The sequence below is a fragment of the Copadichromis virginalis genome, linkage group LG1 (assembly GCF_057382275.1).
Source record: "Copadichromis virginalis isolate Kocher_CV1m ecotype Utaka linkage group LG1, C_Virginalis_male_GT1.1, whole genome shotgun sequence".
NCBI lineage: Eukaryota > Metazoa > Chordata > Actinopteri > Cichliformes > Cichlidae > Copadichromis > Copadichromis virginalis.
Window position 1 is genome coordinate 42131992 of NC_140618.1, and position 15306 is coordinate 42147297.

Below are 15306 nucleotides of genomic sequence, written 5' to 3' on the forward strand. Positions count from 1 at the left end.
GGGCTAGAATTAAAAAATTCTGCAGACATCAGAAGTTGAGAAAATGCTATAAGGATTTATTAAAGCTTGTCAGGTTCAATGAATATTGTTAATTGAGGTCCTTAATATTAACATTAATGAATGGCCTGCATTTGTATAGTGCTTTGCTAGTCCCTAAGGACCCCAAAGCGCTTTACACTACATTCAGTCATCCACACATTCACACACTGGTGATGGCAGCTACATTGTAGCCACAGCTGCCCTGGGGCGCACTGACAGAGCCGAGGCTGCCGGACACTGGCGCCACCGGGCCCTCTGACCACCACCAGTAGGCAAACACGGGGTGAGTATCTTGCCCAAGGATGGAACCAGCGACCTTCTGATTAGTGGCTGACCTGCTCTGCCACCTGAGCTACAGCACCCCTGTAAATACAGACTGTGGGTTATTAGACTTTTGAAGAAAATGTATCTTTAGGAATATTAGCATGCTCCACAACGTTTTCTCAAATGTTCTTTTTTTCTAGTTAGTACAGTAACTTACATTATGACATAAAATGAAAAACACTACATACATATGTGTGTGTGTGTATGATGTATATATATGTATCTGAATACTTCATGCTCTTATGACACGCGTGTACACTAAACCTGTGACAGATGCAAAGTTTCACACCAGTTGCAATGACTCACAGTTTTCCATCTGCAGTGATAACACTTTCTCTTGTGTTTGCACCTTTCGACACATCCTGTTATCGTTGGCGAGCCAGGGAACAGTATAAAACTTGACAGAAAGACGCTCACTCATCAGCGTTTCAGGTAAGACAGGTCTTCTGTCATCACCGCAAACTCCATCGTTCACATGCTAATTTTCTGATTTCCTTGAAATTTTGCATTTTACGTACTTTAATGTGCATGAGCTATGCTGCTTGATAACATACAATAATGTGGTCTATATCACAAATCTTTTGCAGCCATGTTGGTTTTCCGTTGGTGTCTTGTCACTCTGCTGCTGCTATCCTCTTCCTGGGCTCAGGTAGAAACTTCCAGAGACAACCATGCGTGTTAAATTAAATTGTGTGTAGGCCAAATTCCCCCTGATGCAAAAAAGTATTACATTTGAAATAAAAAATGCTATTAAAGAAACAATTGGTACAAAGAGTTGTATCAGTTTTATAATGAGAGTTTTGTTAGTCGTGTTTATTTCATTATGAAATGCATATTTCAGTTGTTTTAATTTTCCGTTGTCCCTTTGCTTTTCAGTTACAGTTACAAACTAATGTCTCTTTTGTCTGTTCTTTGTAATGTTGCTGTGGCTGAGTACAGGAAGGTAAGAAACAAATAATTGCTTTTTATGATATAATTCAAAAGTCACCAGTAAGGGAAGATTTATTACAGGTTTTAAAATTCTACTTTTTGTGCTATTGGATATCAATTAAAAGAAAGTTAAGCAACAGTCAGTCCATTTGAAGTAAAAGCTATCCAGCTGTAACTGAGCTGGTGTTCAAAATGATCATGTCTACTGTGAATATATTATCTTATGCAGAGATTCCTAGCACTGACGAGGACATACCCAGAGAGCTCTCTGTAGGTCAGCTGCTGGAGAGAGCCAATAGAAACTACAGTAAGTTGGTTACCTGTTTTAAAATTACTTGCACATATTTGTTGCAGCAGCATTGGTGGTACAGAAGTGGGGATGTTAGCAACGTGGATTTAACGTAGTTTGATAGTCTTTTCCTGTTTAACTGGTAATTCACTCCACACTGAATTATCGGTCAAGCAAATATTAAACTGTGTACTATATATAGCTATAACTTATGTTGTCATCACAATAGGCACAGGAAGACATACTCCTGAACAAGAAATTTAAGGCGCATCCAGCTACAGCTCATTTTCATACAAACAAAAACTGAACCAATAACAACGGAGAACTAGATCCAAATCTAACTCAGCTATGCCACCGAGTGCATAATCTTTCCTCATACAAAGCAAATTACAGCCACTAAACTTTCCATGCAAAATGTGTAGCTATTCTGGGAAACAACACTGACCAAAATTTGTACTTTTTATGTTACATGACTTTTAAAGGAAAAAGCTTTTTTTAGCAGCTTCAGGTCTACACATGATCCAGATCACAAGTGCTAATAATAGACAAGCAAAATGGCTCTGGACTGGCTATTTTAATTACACCCTAGACTGGGGCCACGTACAATGTTGTGATTTTTCCAGTAAAAATGCATTTTATCGGTTTTTCTAAACATTTGCATTTGAATCTGGTCTTTGTCATTTGTCATGAGAGGTGGCCTAGTTCTGCTAATATGAACTTTCATCAGTTGTTATGACTGATGTATGAATTGCATGACTGATGACGGCAGTGCCACCTATAATAAACCACTGCTATTCTGCATGTTGAAGACAAGGAGCTGACTCTGTTTTTCTTACAGCACCTGACATTGATGAGCCGACATTAATCGGAGGTGACGTTGCTATCAAGTCTGAAGCTGACAGAAATGCTGACCCCTGCACCTCCAGAGGCTGTATGTGGGGAAAGTGGACTGATGGGAAAGTCTATGTCCCATACTACATTGCCAATCACTACTGTAAGTATTGTTTTCTTAATCATGGAACAGGCCAATGCCAAGTTATGTACAGTGTTTATGCCTGGTGGACAACAATTCATCTTTACACTGACTTGTTATTATAACATCTCTATTTGTATTAAATCTAATGACTTTCAGACTCTGCCCTTTGATACCAACTAATCTTCATTTTAAGAATTAATACATGAATATACCACAAGCACTTTCCTGAATCAATAACCTGACATATGCACCAGTTAAAAGGTTGGACACACCTTCTCATTTAACGTTTTTTCTTCATTTTTACTACATTCTACATTGTACATACATACTGAAGACATCAAATATATGAAGCAAGACATACGAAATTATGTAGCAAAGAAAAAGTTGATAAATAACTAAATATTTATTATATCTTAGATTGCTGAAAGTAGCCACCCTTTGCTTTGTTGACAGCGCTGCAAACCCTTGGCCATATCTCGATGAGCTTTATGATGTAGTCACCTGAAACGGTTTTCCCTTCACAGGTGAGCCTGTCAGGGTTCATTTGTGGAATTTCTTGCCTTCTTAATGGGGTTGGGACCATCAGATGTGTTGTGCTAAACTGCTAGAATTCATATTATGGTAAGAACCAATCAGCTAAGGAAAGAGAAACCACAGTCCATCATTACTTTAAGAACTAAGGTCAGTCAGTCTGGAAAATTGCTAAAAGATTGAATGTGTCCCCAAGTGCAGTAGCAAAAACCATCAAATGGTACGATGAAACTGGCTCACACGAGGACCACCCCAGGAAAGGAAGACCAAGAGTCATCAGCCTCAGAAATCACAAGTTAACAGCACCTCTAGTTAGAGTTAATCAGCTGTTCAAAGGAGACTGCACGAATCAGGCCATTATGGTCAAATAGCTGCTAAGAAAGCACGACTAAGGAAAAGCAACAAGCAGAAGAGATTTGTTTGGGTCAACAGATGGTCTCTACATGCATGGTTCCCACCGTGAAGCATGGATGAGGTGGTGTGATGGTGTGGGGGTACTTTGCTGGTGACACTGTTGGGAACCAGCATGGCTACCACAGCACCCTGCAGCAACATGCCATCCCATCTGGTTTGCATTTAGTTAGACCATCATTTATTTTTCAACAGGACAATGACCCCAAACACACTTCCAGGCTGTGTGAGGGCTATTTGACCAAGAAGGAGAGTGATGGAGTGCTGCGTCAGATGGCCGGGCTTCCACAGTCACCTGAGCTAAACCCAATGGAGATGTTTGGGGATGAGGACCACAAAGTGAAGGCAAAAGGGTCAACAAGTGCTCAGCATCTCTGGGAACTCTTTCAAGACTGTTGGAAAATCATTTTATGTGACTACCTCTCTCATCGAGAGAATGCCAAGAGTGTGCAAAGCAGTAATCAAAACAAAGGGTGGCTATTTCTTCAAAACAGCCACCCTTTGTTTTTAGTTATTTCACATTTTTTGTTTACTACATAATTCCATGTTTTACCAGCTTCCCGTGAGATTGCCATCATCACTCGTGGACTAGAGTCCTTCTCTTCAGTTTCCTGCATTCGTTTCAGACCCTACCAGGATGGCGATCATGAGTGGCTGAGCATCGAGTCCAGAAATGGGTAAAGCTCCGAGTCTGACCATTTTTTTTATTCTTACCACCTTCGGTGAGCCACATGCAGTTAGTAGGATTAAAAATTTACCTGGAGATTGTAAGTTTTCTGTTTTAATTTAAAAGTATCACAACTCCTCCTTTCATTAGTTTATAATGAAAGAAAACCCACTCTTTAATCACTGTATTACAAAGGAAGTGATTACAAATGGGGGCAGCACGGTGGCACGGTGGTTAGCACTGCTGCCGCACAGCAAGAAGGTCCTGAGTTCAATTCCACCATCAGGCCGGGGTCTTTCTGTGTGGAGTTTGCATGTTCTCCCCGTGTTTGCGTGGGTTCTCTCCGGGTACTCCGGCTTCCTCCCACCGTCCAAAGACATGCAGCTTGTGGGGATAGGTTAATTGGATAATCCAAATTGCCACTAGGTGTGAATGTGCGAGTGAATGTGAGTGCGAATGGTTGTCTGTCCCTGTGTGTTGGCCCTGCGACAGACTGGCGACCTGTCCAGGGTGTACCCCGCCCCTCGCCCTATGACAGCTGGGATAGGCTCCAGCGCCCCCCGCGACCCTGAAAAGGAGAAGCGGAAGTGGATGGATGATTACAAATGTTTTAGGGACCACTAATATTTTAAGTAGCCAATGAGTGACTACTGGCCAGTTTAAACAATAAGGATTCAACATAATTCATCATATGTTCAAATACATTATTGTTGTCCTATGAGGTGTGTAAAGCAGCACTTGCCTTACAGATATACAAAAGGCTTTTGTGATTTCTAAATATTGCTGGACTTTTCTGTTTTAACAGCTGCTACTCCTATGTGGGTCGCCAGGGCGGTGGTCAAACTGTGTCTCTAAGCCGTCAGGGCTGTCTTTACCACAGCACTGTCCAGCATGAATTACTCCATGCCCTAGGCTTCAATCACGAACAGACCCGCTCTGACAGGGACAACTACATCAGGGTGTACTGGGAAAACATCCTCGATGGTCAGTCACCATTTTCTGTGCTAATTTGGATTTTGTGTTAAAGTAGTTCAAAGCACAAAGCAGTTCTAGAGAAAGAAATAGTCTAATTAAGGTTGAGATTAAGGTTTTATTGCACTGAGCTAAAGTTCAGTAAATAAAATTTTAAAAAAAACTAAAGATGACAGCATAATCTGTCAACAAAGATGAATACAACTTTAGAATAAAGCTGTTTATGAATGTGTGTGTAAATGGCCTGCATTTGTATAGCGCTTTTCTAGTCCCTAAGGACCCCAAAGCGCTACACTACATTCAGTCATTCACACACTGGTGATGGCAGCTACATTGTAGCCACAGCCACCCTGGGGCGCACTGACAGAGCCGAGGCTGCCGGACACTGGCGCCACCGGGCCCTCTGACCACCACCAGTAGGCAAACACGGGGTTAGTATCTTGCCGAAGGACGGAACCAGCGACCTTCTGATTAGTGGCTGACCTGCTCTGCCACCTGAGCTACAGCCACCCCACCGTGGCTGTAGCCCACCGTAAATGGGCTAATGAGGCTCATAGTAAAAGGCACTTTGAGCATTTAATTAAATCAGACAAGTGCTATATAGTTACTGATCAATTTACCGCTTAGAGCCTCTTAGTTATCTCCAGAGTGGGTGCAGCCCTTTCAACCATGTTTTTATTACTTTAAATCTTTAGTTATTTTTTATTGTTAGTGGAGTTCATTTTTTATTGATTTGATTTACTTTTTAAGACATAATTTTAGTTTTTAGCTTAAAATTAGTTCATGACAACAACCCTAAATGGGATGAGGTTCAACGGCTGCTTTATTAGAATGATAATATAAAAATGTGCATTTGTTAGATATTTGAGTTCCCACACATCATGAACATATCTCCTTATTCTCACAGACATGGTGTACAATTTCTATAAGATTGATACTCTAAACCAGGGAACTCCTTATGACTACAACTCTGTCATGCAATATGAGAGGTAAGAATAAATTCATACTTTTATTTACATATGTTACTTTTATACTTTTTTTACACATAAGTCCAAGTAAACTATGTATCAAGTTAGGAATTTGGGTGTTCCTATTATTTTCACATGAAGAAACCATCAACTGTCCCTGCAGCATACTGCTAGCAGAGCAGAGCCTGTGCACAATCATAACTTGTCTGTGCATACCGTCCTATACAAGTGTGTTGAGTAAAACCAGTGCAAATATGCTTTCAAAGATTAGAACATGATGCACTGAGGAGCTAAATCACCAGAAAAATGAACTTAACTTGTTTTCAGGTACGCCTTCTCCAAGAACAACCAACCCACTATGGTGCCCATTCCTAATAGCAATGTAATGTTGGGCGGGGCCACTCAGATGAGCAAAAATGATATCGATAGGTTGAACAGACTCTACCAGTGCTGTAAGTATACTGCAACAACAAACACACAAAGTGATACTGTACTGCAAAGTCAGCTAACTTTAAAATGAGAAACTGTGTCTGAAAAGACAAAGTCTGGAGGTCTTTAAAGCTCCTTTCTTGCATGGAAATCCCTTCCTCTTACACTTTCAGCTCTAGTTTTTGGGGGTGAACCTGGGTCTTCATTCTGTGTAAGAAATATATCCCAACATTAAAGTGAAATTAAAAAAAGCTTTAGCAGACCAAGTCAAGTAGATATCATGTAAAATGAAAATAAGTCTCATGCATGGATTTTTTGAACTGCCCTGCAGCAGGTTTGCCCCGAATTTCCTCAAAAGAGGAAAATGCAGATTTCTGCAAGTGACCCAAACTAGCATCAGTTCATGTTCATATGCTAGCACCATCTGTAGCTACACAGAGAGCCACACAGAAAGGAGATCAGGGTGAACCATCCAATCAAAGGTTCGTTGTTTTTAAGCATGAAATTGTTTCTATCCCACACAATATGAGACACCATTTAGTTATTATTATTAATTATCCTGGCATTGTTAAACTGCAGTCACAAAGAAATATCCTGTCTGACCAGATATTTGCGTTAGATGGCGTCAACAGTAACACTGTGAGATCATATTCAACCAGGATTTGTCCTTCAATGTGTAAATTAAACAGATATGTAGGACTGCTTTCCATTTGTGCAATATCTCTAAAATAAAAAAAAGCTGAAAAACTAGTTCCTGCATTTATTACTTCTAGACTGGACGACTGTAATTCATTATTATCAGGATTTCCTAAAAACTCCCTGAAAAGCTGAAAAGTTGGACACTTCTGCTTAATTTTGTGCAACATCTCTAACTTTACAAACATTCCTTTGCAGATTCGGTTTAAAATGCTACTTGCATAATCGGGGCCCATCCTATCTTAAAGACTTCATAGTACTGTAATCAGAAAAGAGTGAGAAAAGACTGCGGGCTTACTTTTGGTTCCTAGGATATTTAAAAGTAGAATGGGAGGCAGAGCCTCTCCTCTGTGGAAACGGCCCAGGTTGGATTTGGGAGACAGACACCCTCTGGTTTCTTTAGACTAGGCTTAAAACTTTCTTTTTTGCTGAAGCATATAGTTAGGGCGTTGTTTCTTCTTTCTCATTTCACTCTCTATTGAATTATTATTCGTTCCTTTTAAACGCTGGCTCTCATGCCTTTTATTTTGTGTGCTTCTGCTTTTCTCTTTCCCCTCACTCCCAACAGGTAAGTCCCCGAGCCTTCCTCCTGCTAAAGGGAATATTTCCTTCCCACCGTGTCACAGTTATCATCTGTCAGTCCCATTTTGGTTCTTACAGAAAGGTTCCCTTAATGAGATTCATTTTTGTCTGCAGAAACTGCACCCTGGGCAGAGGACCTGCCACCTTGATGACATCAAAGCCTACGAGGGAAAAGAGTTGGATTCGGGGTATATTTTGGGTTAGACGAGCAAAAGCATTGAAATACAAAGCTGTCTGTTGACAAAGAATAAAAAGAACAACAACACAAATCTCATTTTACTTTCCAAAATCAGCTTCTTTTCCTAATTATTTCCCTTTTCGTCTAAATTGTGAATCAAGAGCAAAATCTTGGATGAATAGTGTGACATAAAAAATATCTTTCATAATTTTGGAACGCAGTTGAACACTTTTATATATGAGCCATATTAACAAATACCACGAGCAATTTAGTCACCTTGAAAGACTGAGAGCAACATTGCTTTCACAAAGCAGGAGACCCAAACAGCAAACTAATAATAACGATAACAGGACAGACAAATTACTTTCATGACTTTTAACCTTTTTCTTTGCCATTTCCTTGAGCAACAATTTTCAATTTAAGAGTGTATTCTAGGTTGCTAGAGTCTTTCCTCTACTTTATCAGCAGTCATATTCAACTGGCAAGCTCTCAAAGCATCTATCAGCATCTTTGTTTGGGCTTCAGCTCCTTGACTCTTCCTCCACTCCTTGAGCAGCTCCACTGCCGTCTCCTCGAGATCTGTTGGATGCCTGTTAGAGATGGACTCCAGCCTGGTTTCACTCAAACCTAATTTGCGGCCTAGTTTTCGCCAACTCTTTCCAAGATTTTCGGCAATTACCTCTGTGGCAATTTTCAGTTTTGCTGCAAAGGAGAAAAACATATTAACAGGTTAAATATAAAACATTTTTCTGATATGGGTAAAGATTCAACTTTAAGATACTTTCTGGAAACCAGGGCAGCCATCTAAACACCCTACCAGGAAACAATGAAACGTGGCCCCAAACAGGGACAACTAGAAACAAGCCTATCTAAAACTCCCTGCGTAAAGACCTACTTATAATTCCACTTATCTAGTCAATGACTGTTGCAGACGGCATAAGTCTGCAGACAATACAATACATTCTTGATGTATTTATGGTTATACATACAACAGTGCAAATCTGCTTTGTTGTATGTAGAGATAAAACCCTACCTCACAACCCTCTAAGAGAAAGCACGTGACGACAGTGGGAAGGAAAAACTCCCCCCAGCAGGTTTTTAACCCTCTCCAGGCAGACGCTGCAGATTTGCAACCGTTAAGAACTAACAACCTGATCACCCCACAGACATATTTTATGAGTTGCTTTACTCAGAAGTACCACTGCAGGACTTGGTTGTGCATTAGCAACAAAAAACTTAATTGGGCCTGAGAGGGTTAAAACTCTGGCTCTCTCCCATGAGCATCTTTTAAGCGGTGTGTCTGTGCCCTCTTCTCTCTCCACTCACCCCCAACTGTTCATGGCAGATGGCCCCGCCCCTCCCTGAGCCTGGTTCTGCTCCAGATTTTTTCCTTCCCACTGTCGTTACATGCTTTCGCTTAGAGGGTCGTGAGGTAGGGTTTTCTTTCTCTCTACAACCTGAGGTAGTAGTGTCATAAACGTCTTTAGCACAAGTGCATCCTTACCAATTTCATAAAAATTAAGAGGGCATGTGGCAGACAGGTGCTGCTCATCACATGTGATTAATTGATTATCAGCAGATGTGACAAACGCTGTAAAACCAAAACTTTTTTGATCATTTATGTGTGTCCTAGCCCAAAATCACAGACACCATAACCCACTCTACAGGCCTGAAAAATGTCAGTGTAGTTAGAAAAACACTGAAAAAGTCAAAGTCCAGACCTCGACCTAACTAACTAACACTGTGGTGTGACGTTAGGACAGCTAAGAGTAAATTAATGCCTCCATAACCTTTGTTAAGAAGAGTGGGGAAGACTTCCTCTACAATTATGTGAAACACTGAAAGTCAAACAGAAAACCATTCGTTCACGTTATTGCTGCTGAACACGGTTCCACAAGTCCCTGAATCGTGAGTCTGCAGAGTCTTGTGATAAACATTGTCCTGGTACATCCAGGGCCTTTTTTACTAATAAGAACACAAGATTTTGGCACGTCTTAATTAAAAAATAAAGATTAATTACATCATAAACGTAGTTAAATACGTCAAAAAGCTAAAGTTACTGTACATTACAACAATTACTTGATTTTGAGGTCAGCTGGAAACTATTGTGGCATTTGGGTGATTTTATACTGAACGACACAAAAACAGTGTCTCAGGCTTCTGAAAACATTTTTGGTCGAAAGATTTCAGGATTGAGAACTTTTCATTTTCTCTTTTTTCTCTTTGCAATCGGTGGCAGGAGTAAGTGTGTGACTGCTAAACAAAGCAGCTTTCATCCTGCACTGTGACAGACAATGACCAGACGACTTCACAGATGTGGTCAGCTGTGTTAAGTATGGGTGGAAGCTCAGACAGAATAAATGGCTAACTCTGCCCAGTCACAGGAACCCAGCGCATCCTTTGGCACTCTTTGTATAAACCTCAAATGAAGCTTGTGAGACGACATGTTTTATTGCCTAAAAAGAATATTTGAATGTTTGGCACTAAATGAGGAAGGCTCCAGCCGTGTTTCTCGAGTCTGCGGTTGATACAATCAAACATGCTGGTGTCTAAAGTGAAAGTCACTCGTTTTCTGTATAAATCAGCGCCCATACTTTGGAGCACGATACTCTGCAGACGTGCATTATTATTACTGTTCTTATCGTTGCTCTTGTCTCCCCACACTGTGACTGTGCTCACACGAACACGTTCATGTCGTACCTTTCTCCTCCTCACTCAGGCCATCGTCAGCTTCAGGCTGAATACTGAAGTTGTCTATCTTGTCCGAGAGATCTTGTCGCTTAATTTCTCTGAGAAGCTTTGAAAGAAAGGCCGTGTTATCTTCTGACAGTTTGCCTCTTTCCCTGAAAAGCTGAAAGAGTTCCCGGCCGCTGCCGATCTTTTCCAGATTTCTTTTCCCGATCTCTTGTAGAACCAGGAACTTCATTTCATTCAGCTGATCAGCAGACATGGCGTTAGAGATCTCCAACAAAACGCTGTTAAACTGTAAGGCGCTCATGTCGACAGGATCGAGCACAAACACAGCACAGCCTCTGGGCGGCTGACTTTCACTTTCATTTCGGTGAGTTACGTCTATCCGGCGTGTCTGTTGTTAAACTTCCGCTTACCGATAACCAATGGAAACACGGCACACGTACAACACCGAGGAGTGTGTTTGCGGGGATGGGGGAGGTTTGCCGTAAGCATGCCCGTCTGCTGAGCGGTGTTACGGTTATGCTAGATCCGAGGGCGCACAGGAGCTGGTCCGCTGATCCCAGCGGCTCAGACCGCCAAAGACTTTTCTTTGAATTAAACAGTTGTGATAGAATCACGTGTTGTTACAGTTATTATTTAATAATGCCATGGTAACGTTGTGCTGTGGCAGACAGTGCTCCCAAGATTGACCCCAAAAAGCATATCTTAGCTACTTCACCCATATGTAAAGTAAGCGCACACAGTGTAGCATGTAAACAGGATTTTAAGTTGGAAAATAAAATAATATACTAGTAGTTAGTCAATATTCATGGGTTTAACTAAAGAAGTTGGAACGAACTGTGTTTTGTAAAAGGCTGCTATAGTAACAAAGTACCTACAGATACAATTCAGTCACACACACACAAATTATTTATATATATATCATAAAGCTATTAAACATACCTTTATTAGTGATACACATTATTGTACTTTATTGAGCCCCGTGGGGAAATTGCTCTCTGCATTTAACCCATTCACTCAGTGGAGCAGTGGGCAGCCATTGGGCGCCCGGGGAGCAGTGTGTAGGGACGGTACCTTGCTCAGGGGTACCTCAGGGTAGCTGTTAAGGGGAATCGAACCCCCGACCTTCCGATCATGGGGCAACCACTCTACCTACTGAGCTATCCCTGCCCTACTGAGCTATCCCTGCCCTAAAAACCTCACTAAAAACAAATATAACTATTATCTAACACAAACTGTCTCTGCTGACTCGTGCAGTCACAACTTGAGCAAATAATACAAACTCCAAATCTACCCTGACTCCAACTGTGCAAAAGATGTGAAATTACTCAACACATAAAACAACTTGAGGACATTCACCCTTTATTTTGCAGTAAATATAAATAATAAACAGACAAGTTATCAAAGACAGCCATGAATGTGCACTGACACACATTAGTTTAAATACTAGGATGTTACATTTGTTGTTTCATTAGTGTTGAAAACAGGAGAATATGATCTCATCAGGGCAATCCAAAGAGGGTGTTCATGTACGACATCAGGTTTTACAAAGTTATAAAAGGCTGTGATGGAAAGAAATTAAGCTAACAAAGGCACTACTACCCCGTACATGTGCTCTATTAATGACTTTGACTACTAACCAACTAAGCCAGAGATTACTATGGGAAAATTATTTGGTAAATTAAAATGTGCAGTTTTTGTCACAGCTCAGAAAGAAGTTACACCGTTAGTGATAAGAATAGTTATAGTTTCTTGTTTACAAAACTATGAATTCAAATTGGGACAACAATAAAACATTTTTAGAAAGTAGCTAAAGTTAGTAGATCCATGGTCACCTACGGATTCATGAAACTAATTCATTGAATAAATATAAAAGACAACGTTATTCATGCTTTGTGCTTAAAAAGCTGGAATTGCAGCTTTAAAAATTGTTGCAAGGTAATGTTTTTAAATACAAATATATGAAAAATGGTGAATGATCATTGTCGACAGAAAGATGATCATCTCATGCTGGAAATCTGTTGAGGAGTTGAGTGATTTAAGGCAGACAACTTCGTAACGCTTTGACCGGGTTCAAACCTGTTCCTGTGGTGACTTTATGTGATACACTGGTCCTACTTTTCAGAGACATCAACAACTTAAAAAAATGCAAAGTTCTTGTCTCGTTGACACTCCACATTTTAAAAACACAATAACACGCACACCGCAAACACTTACTACTATATTTCCTTTCCCTTATTAGCACACAAACTCTACACTAGTAATTAAGAAAATGCACCGGACATTTACTTACTCATAGTTGATAGCTAGCTATGCAAAATAATAGCTTGAATTGCAAAGTGTGAGCGGCTGTAGTGGAAAATGTTTTTCTTTGGCAAAATCTTCAAATAAATAAAATGGCACCTGAAATGCTGTAAATTGTTTTAGAGTTTGAATCACTTCTTCTGGGCTCTGTAAAGCCGACAGGTTCCATTTGCTGAGTAGAGAATGGGTTAAAGAGAGAGGCTGAAGGCTGAATGGCTTTTTCTTTCCTTGTTTACATCCAATAAAGAAGAAGTTGGTAAAATAAGTTGAGGATTTATGGTTAGTGGTCTAAGATGGAAAATGTCACATGCAAGTGCAGCAAAACCTTTGCTGATATTACAAAACTGACTGTTAATGTGGACTTTACACAGTTAGCTTGTACCTCAACCAGACCGCTCTAACAGCTCAGTAAGACTTTGTTTTGCTTATTGCCATTTGTGATTCTTTTCCCACCAACCAACAGGTTAGGAGCAGTTTGCCTGTGAAACAGGGCGTGAGCGTGGCTGTGGTGGCCTCTGATTAGCTGACAGAGGAACTGTGCAGTTGTCTTGGTTGTCTCTTGCTGCAAACCTTTTCCCCTGCTCCTCTTTCATAAAGAGCTCCACCATTAGGATCTTCTCCTTGTGGATCTGGAGGCTGATGTCCTTAGGAATGTCTGGGATAAGCCAGTCCACAAAGTCACTCATAAGCATCACCACATTCTGCAAAGGGCAGAGTCAACAGAGAACACAGATCATTATAAAACAATTCTCATTAGTGATTGAACCTTTCTTCTTCTTCTCTTACATTAAGAATAAAATGTGCAATAAATAAACCATTAATCCAAGTCAGCTGCAACAGAAGTAGCAAAGAGTGCTAAATCAACTAATAGTTATATCATTTACCTCCTTTTAGATAGAGGAGGAAGACAGCATATGAGTGGAGCTCTACAGAAATCTCAAATCTACAGAAGCATAAGTTCAACAAGTTCAGAGAAGATCGCTGAAAATGGCAGGAACATAATAATTCATATGGCTCTGTGTAGACTCAACATTCGTTTTAACCTCCTAGGACCTGCGTCCACATATGTGGACATCACATTTTGGGTTATTTAGACCAAAATACTTAATTTTGCTCTACAGGGGCCTGATATCCACTTACGAGGACATTATGCTGCTACAGTTCTATCAAAATTTAAATGAATATCCTCATACGTGGCTCTCATTTTTCTTAGAAACAAAAATCAGGTAAAAAACAAAACAAAAATCAGGTAATTCTTTTTACATTCATCGGGCCCCAATCAGCCCAAATATCAAAGAGAAATTAAAAATGCTGCCGTGGAAGAGTTCGGGTTTTAGGAGGTTAAAGGAATAAATGGACTGGTTCTTATCCAGTCCTTTAAGTCTGACGTCATCAGACGTTTCCGGGTCCAAATATTCGCTTCAGGTCCCAAAGTCAAACGACTACTGCAGCATCACTGAGTTAAAAACTGTAAATTCTTTCATCTTTAATAAAATGATCAGTGTCGCTGCTCCACCAGGTGTAACTATGAAGTTTAACATGCAGGCATCCATGAAAACAGGTTAAAAACGCCGTAATAAATGCAGAGTGGTTCGGACCTGGAAGCAGGTTCATCACCTAATAAGACCTGATATAGTGCTTTTCTACACTACTGAGGACTCAACGTGCTTTATACAACATGTCTCATTCCCCCATTCACACTTACTCATATAGGTTTGCATACACCCTTTTCTATGCTTAATGGCTTTCTATCTAACATTCACACATTTCAGACTGATGGACACGTTGGAGAGGAACTTGTCTGATGCCATGTCTTGGCATGCAGACTGGAGCAGCCAGGGATTGACCTTCTGATTAGCAGATAATATGCTCTAACTCCTGAATTACAGCTACCTCAATAAGTCAACTGTAGAACTCAACTTCCTGTTTTTATACTAATGTTTTATGACTGACGAGTACTCTGCACTTAAGGCTGTGAAACAGCAGGTTAGGAAAATGAGTACCTTCAAATGAGATGTCACAGGCTATGTTCAGACGATTTCTATCAACGACTTATTTCATGAAATAAACGAAATCATAAATGGTTTGTTTGCTTTGTGCGATCTTATCTGTGCATTGTTCCGAACCTGAAAAACAATAACGAAGGCGAGACGAGCTGCTAGAATGGCCCAGAATTCCTTGGAAAGTTCATATTTCGTACTGGACCAGGGAGGATCTCTGTAGTCCTTGTATCTAGCAGTAAAAAACACAAAAGCTTTTTTACATAAAGTTTATTCAAACTGTTGTTGTGCTTTTATAATAGATAAATGAGAAATT

General features: G+C 40.3%; 3 protein-coding genes across 5 annotated transcripts in view; 1 reads left to right on the forward strand and 2 right to left on the reverse strand.

Annotated features, from left to right (window-relative positions):
• The first annotated feature begins 940 nt into the window (after nt 1-940).
• LOC146719346 (hatching enzyme 1.2-like) lies at nt 941-8088 on the forward strand. The gene is made up of 9 exons (XM_085463764.1): nt 941-1012; nt 1303-1306; nt 1523-1600; nt 2421-2576; nt 4057-4177; nt 4973-5151; nt 6047-6128; nt 6435-6559; nt 7929-8088. Coding segments are annotated over exons 1-9 (807 nt in total). The 5' UTR covers nt 941-952; the 3' UTR covers nt 7931-8088.
• Nucleotides 7987-11280, reverse strand: fadd (Fas (tnfrsf6)-associated via death domain). Its single transcript, XM_085463751.1, has 2 exons — nt 10693-11280; nt 7987-8694 (listed from the first exon to the last, which is right to left on the reverse strand). Exons 1-2 carry the CDS (start codon nt 10988-10990, stop codon nt 8432-8434), a joined length of 561 nt encoding a protein of 186 aa, XP_085319877.1. The 5' UTR covers nt 10991-11280; the 3' UTR covers nt 7987-8431.
• A 751-nt stretch (nt 11281-12031) lies between these two features.
• ano1a (anoctamin 1, calcium activated chloride channel a) overlaps nt 12032-15306 on the reverse strand; it is a 53559-nt gene continuing 50284 nt past the window's right edge. For all 3 annotated transcript variants that reach the window (XM_085463794.1, XM_085463775.1, XM_085463785.1), the window contains exons 24-25: nt 15117-15222; nt 12032-13691 (exon numbers count right to left, since the gene is read on the reverse strand). In XM_085463794.1, coding sequence (XP_085319920.1) covers nt 13455-13691; nt 15117-15222 — 343 coding nt within the window. In that variant the 3' untranslated portion in view covers nt 12032-13454. The remainder of the gene's footprint in view (nt 13692-15116; nt 15223-15306) is intronic.

What these genes read in the sequence shown, in the direction of transcription:
- fadd (XM_085463751.1), bottom strand. Translation starts at nt 10,990, where the DNA reads ATGAGCGCCTTACAGTTTAACAGCGTTTTGTTGGAGATCTCTAACGCC. An exon ending in CCTGAGTGAGGAGGAGAAAG is followed by an intron (nt 8,695 to 10,692) that starts GTACGACATGAA and finishes TCTCCTTTGCAG; the next exon opens with CAAAACTGAAAATTGCCACA.
- LOC146719346 (XM_085463764.1), top strand. Translation starts at nt 953, where the DNA reads ATGTTGGTTTTCCGTTGGTGTCTTGTCACTCTGCTGCTGCTATCCTCT. An exon ending in GAGAGCCAATAGAAACTACA is followed by an intron (nt 1,601 to 2,420) that starts GTAAGTTGGTTA and finishes TTTTTCTTACAG; the next exon opens with CACCTGACATTGATGAGCCG. An exon ending in TCTGTCATGCAATATGAGAG is followed by an intron (nt 6,129 to 6,434) that starts GTAAGAATAAAT and finishes ACTTGTTTTCAG; the next exon opens with GTACGCCTTCTCCAAGAACA.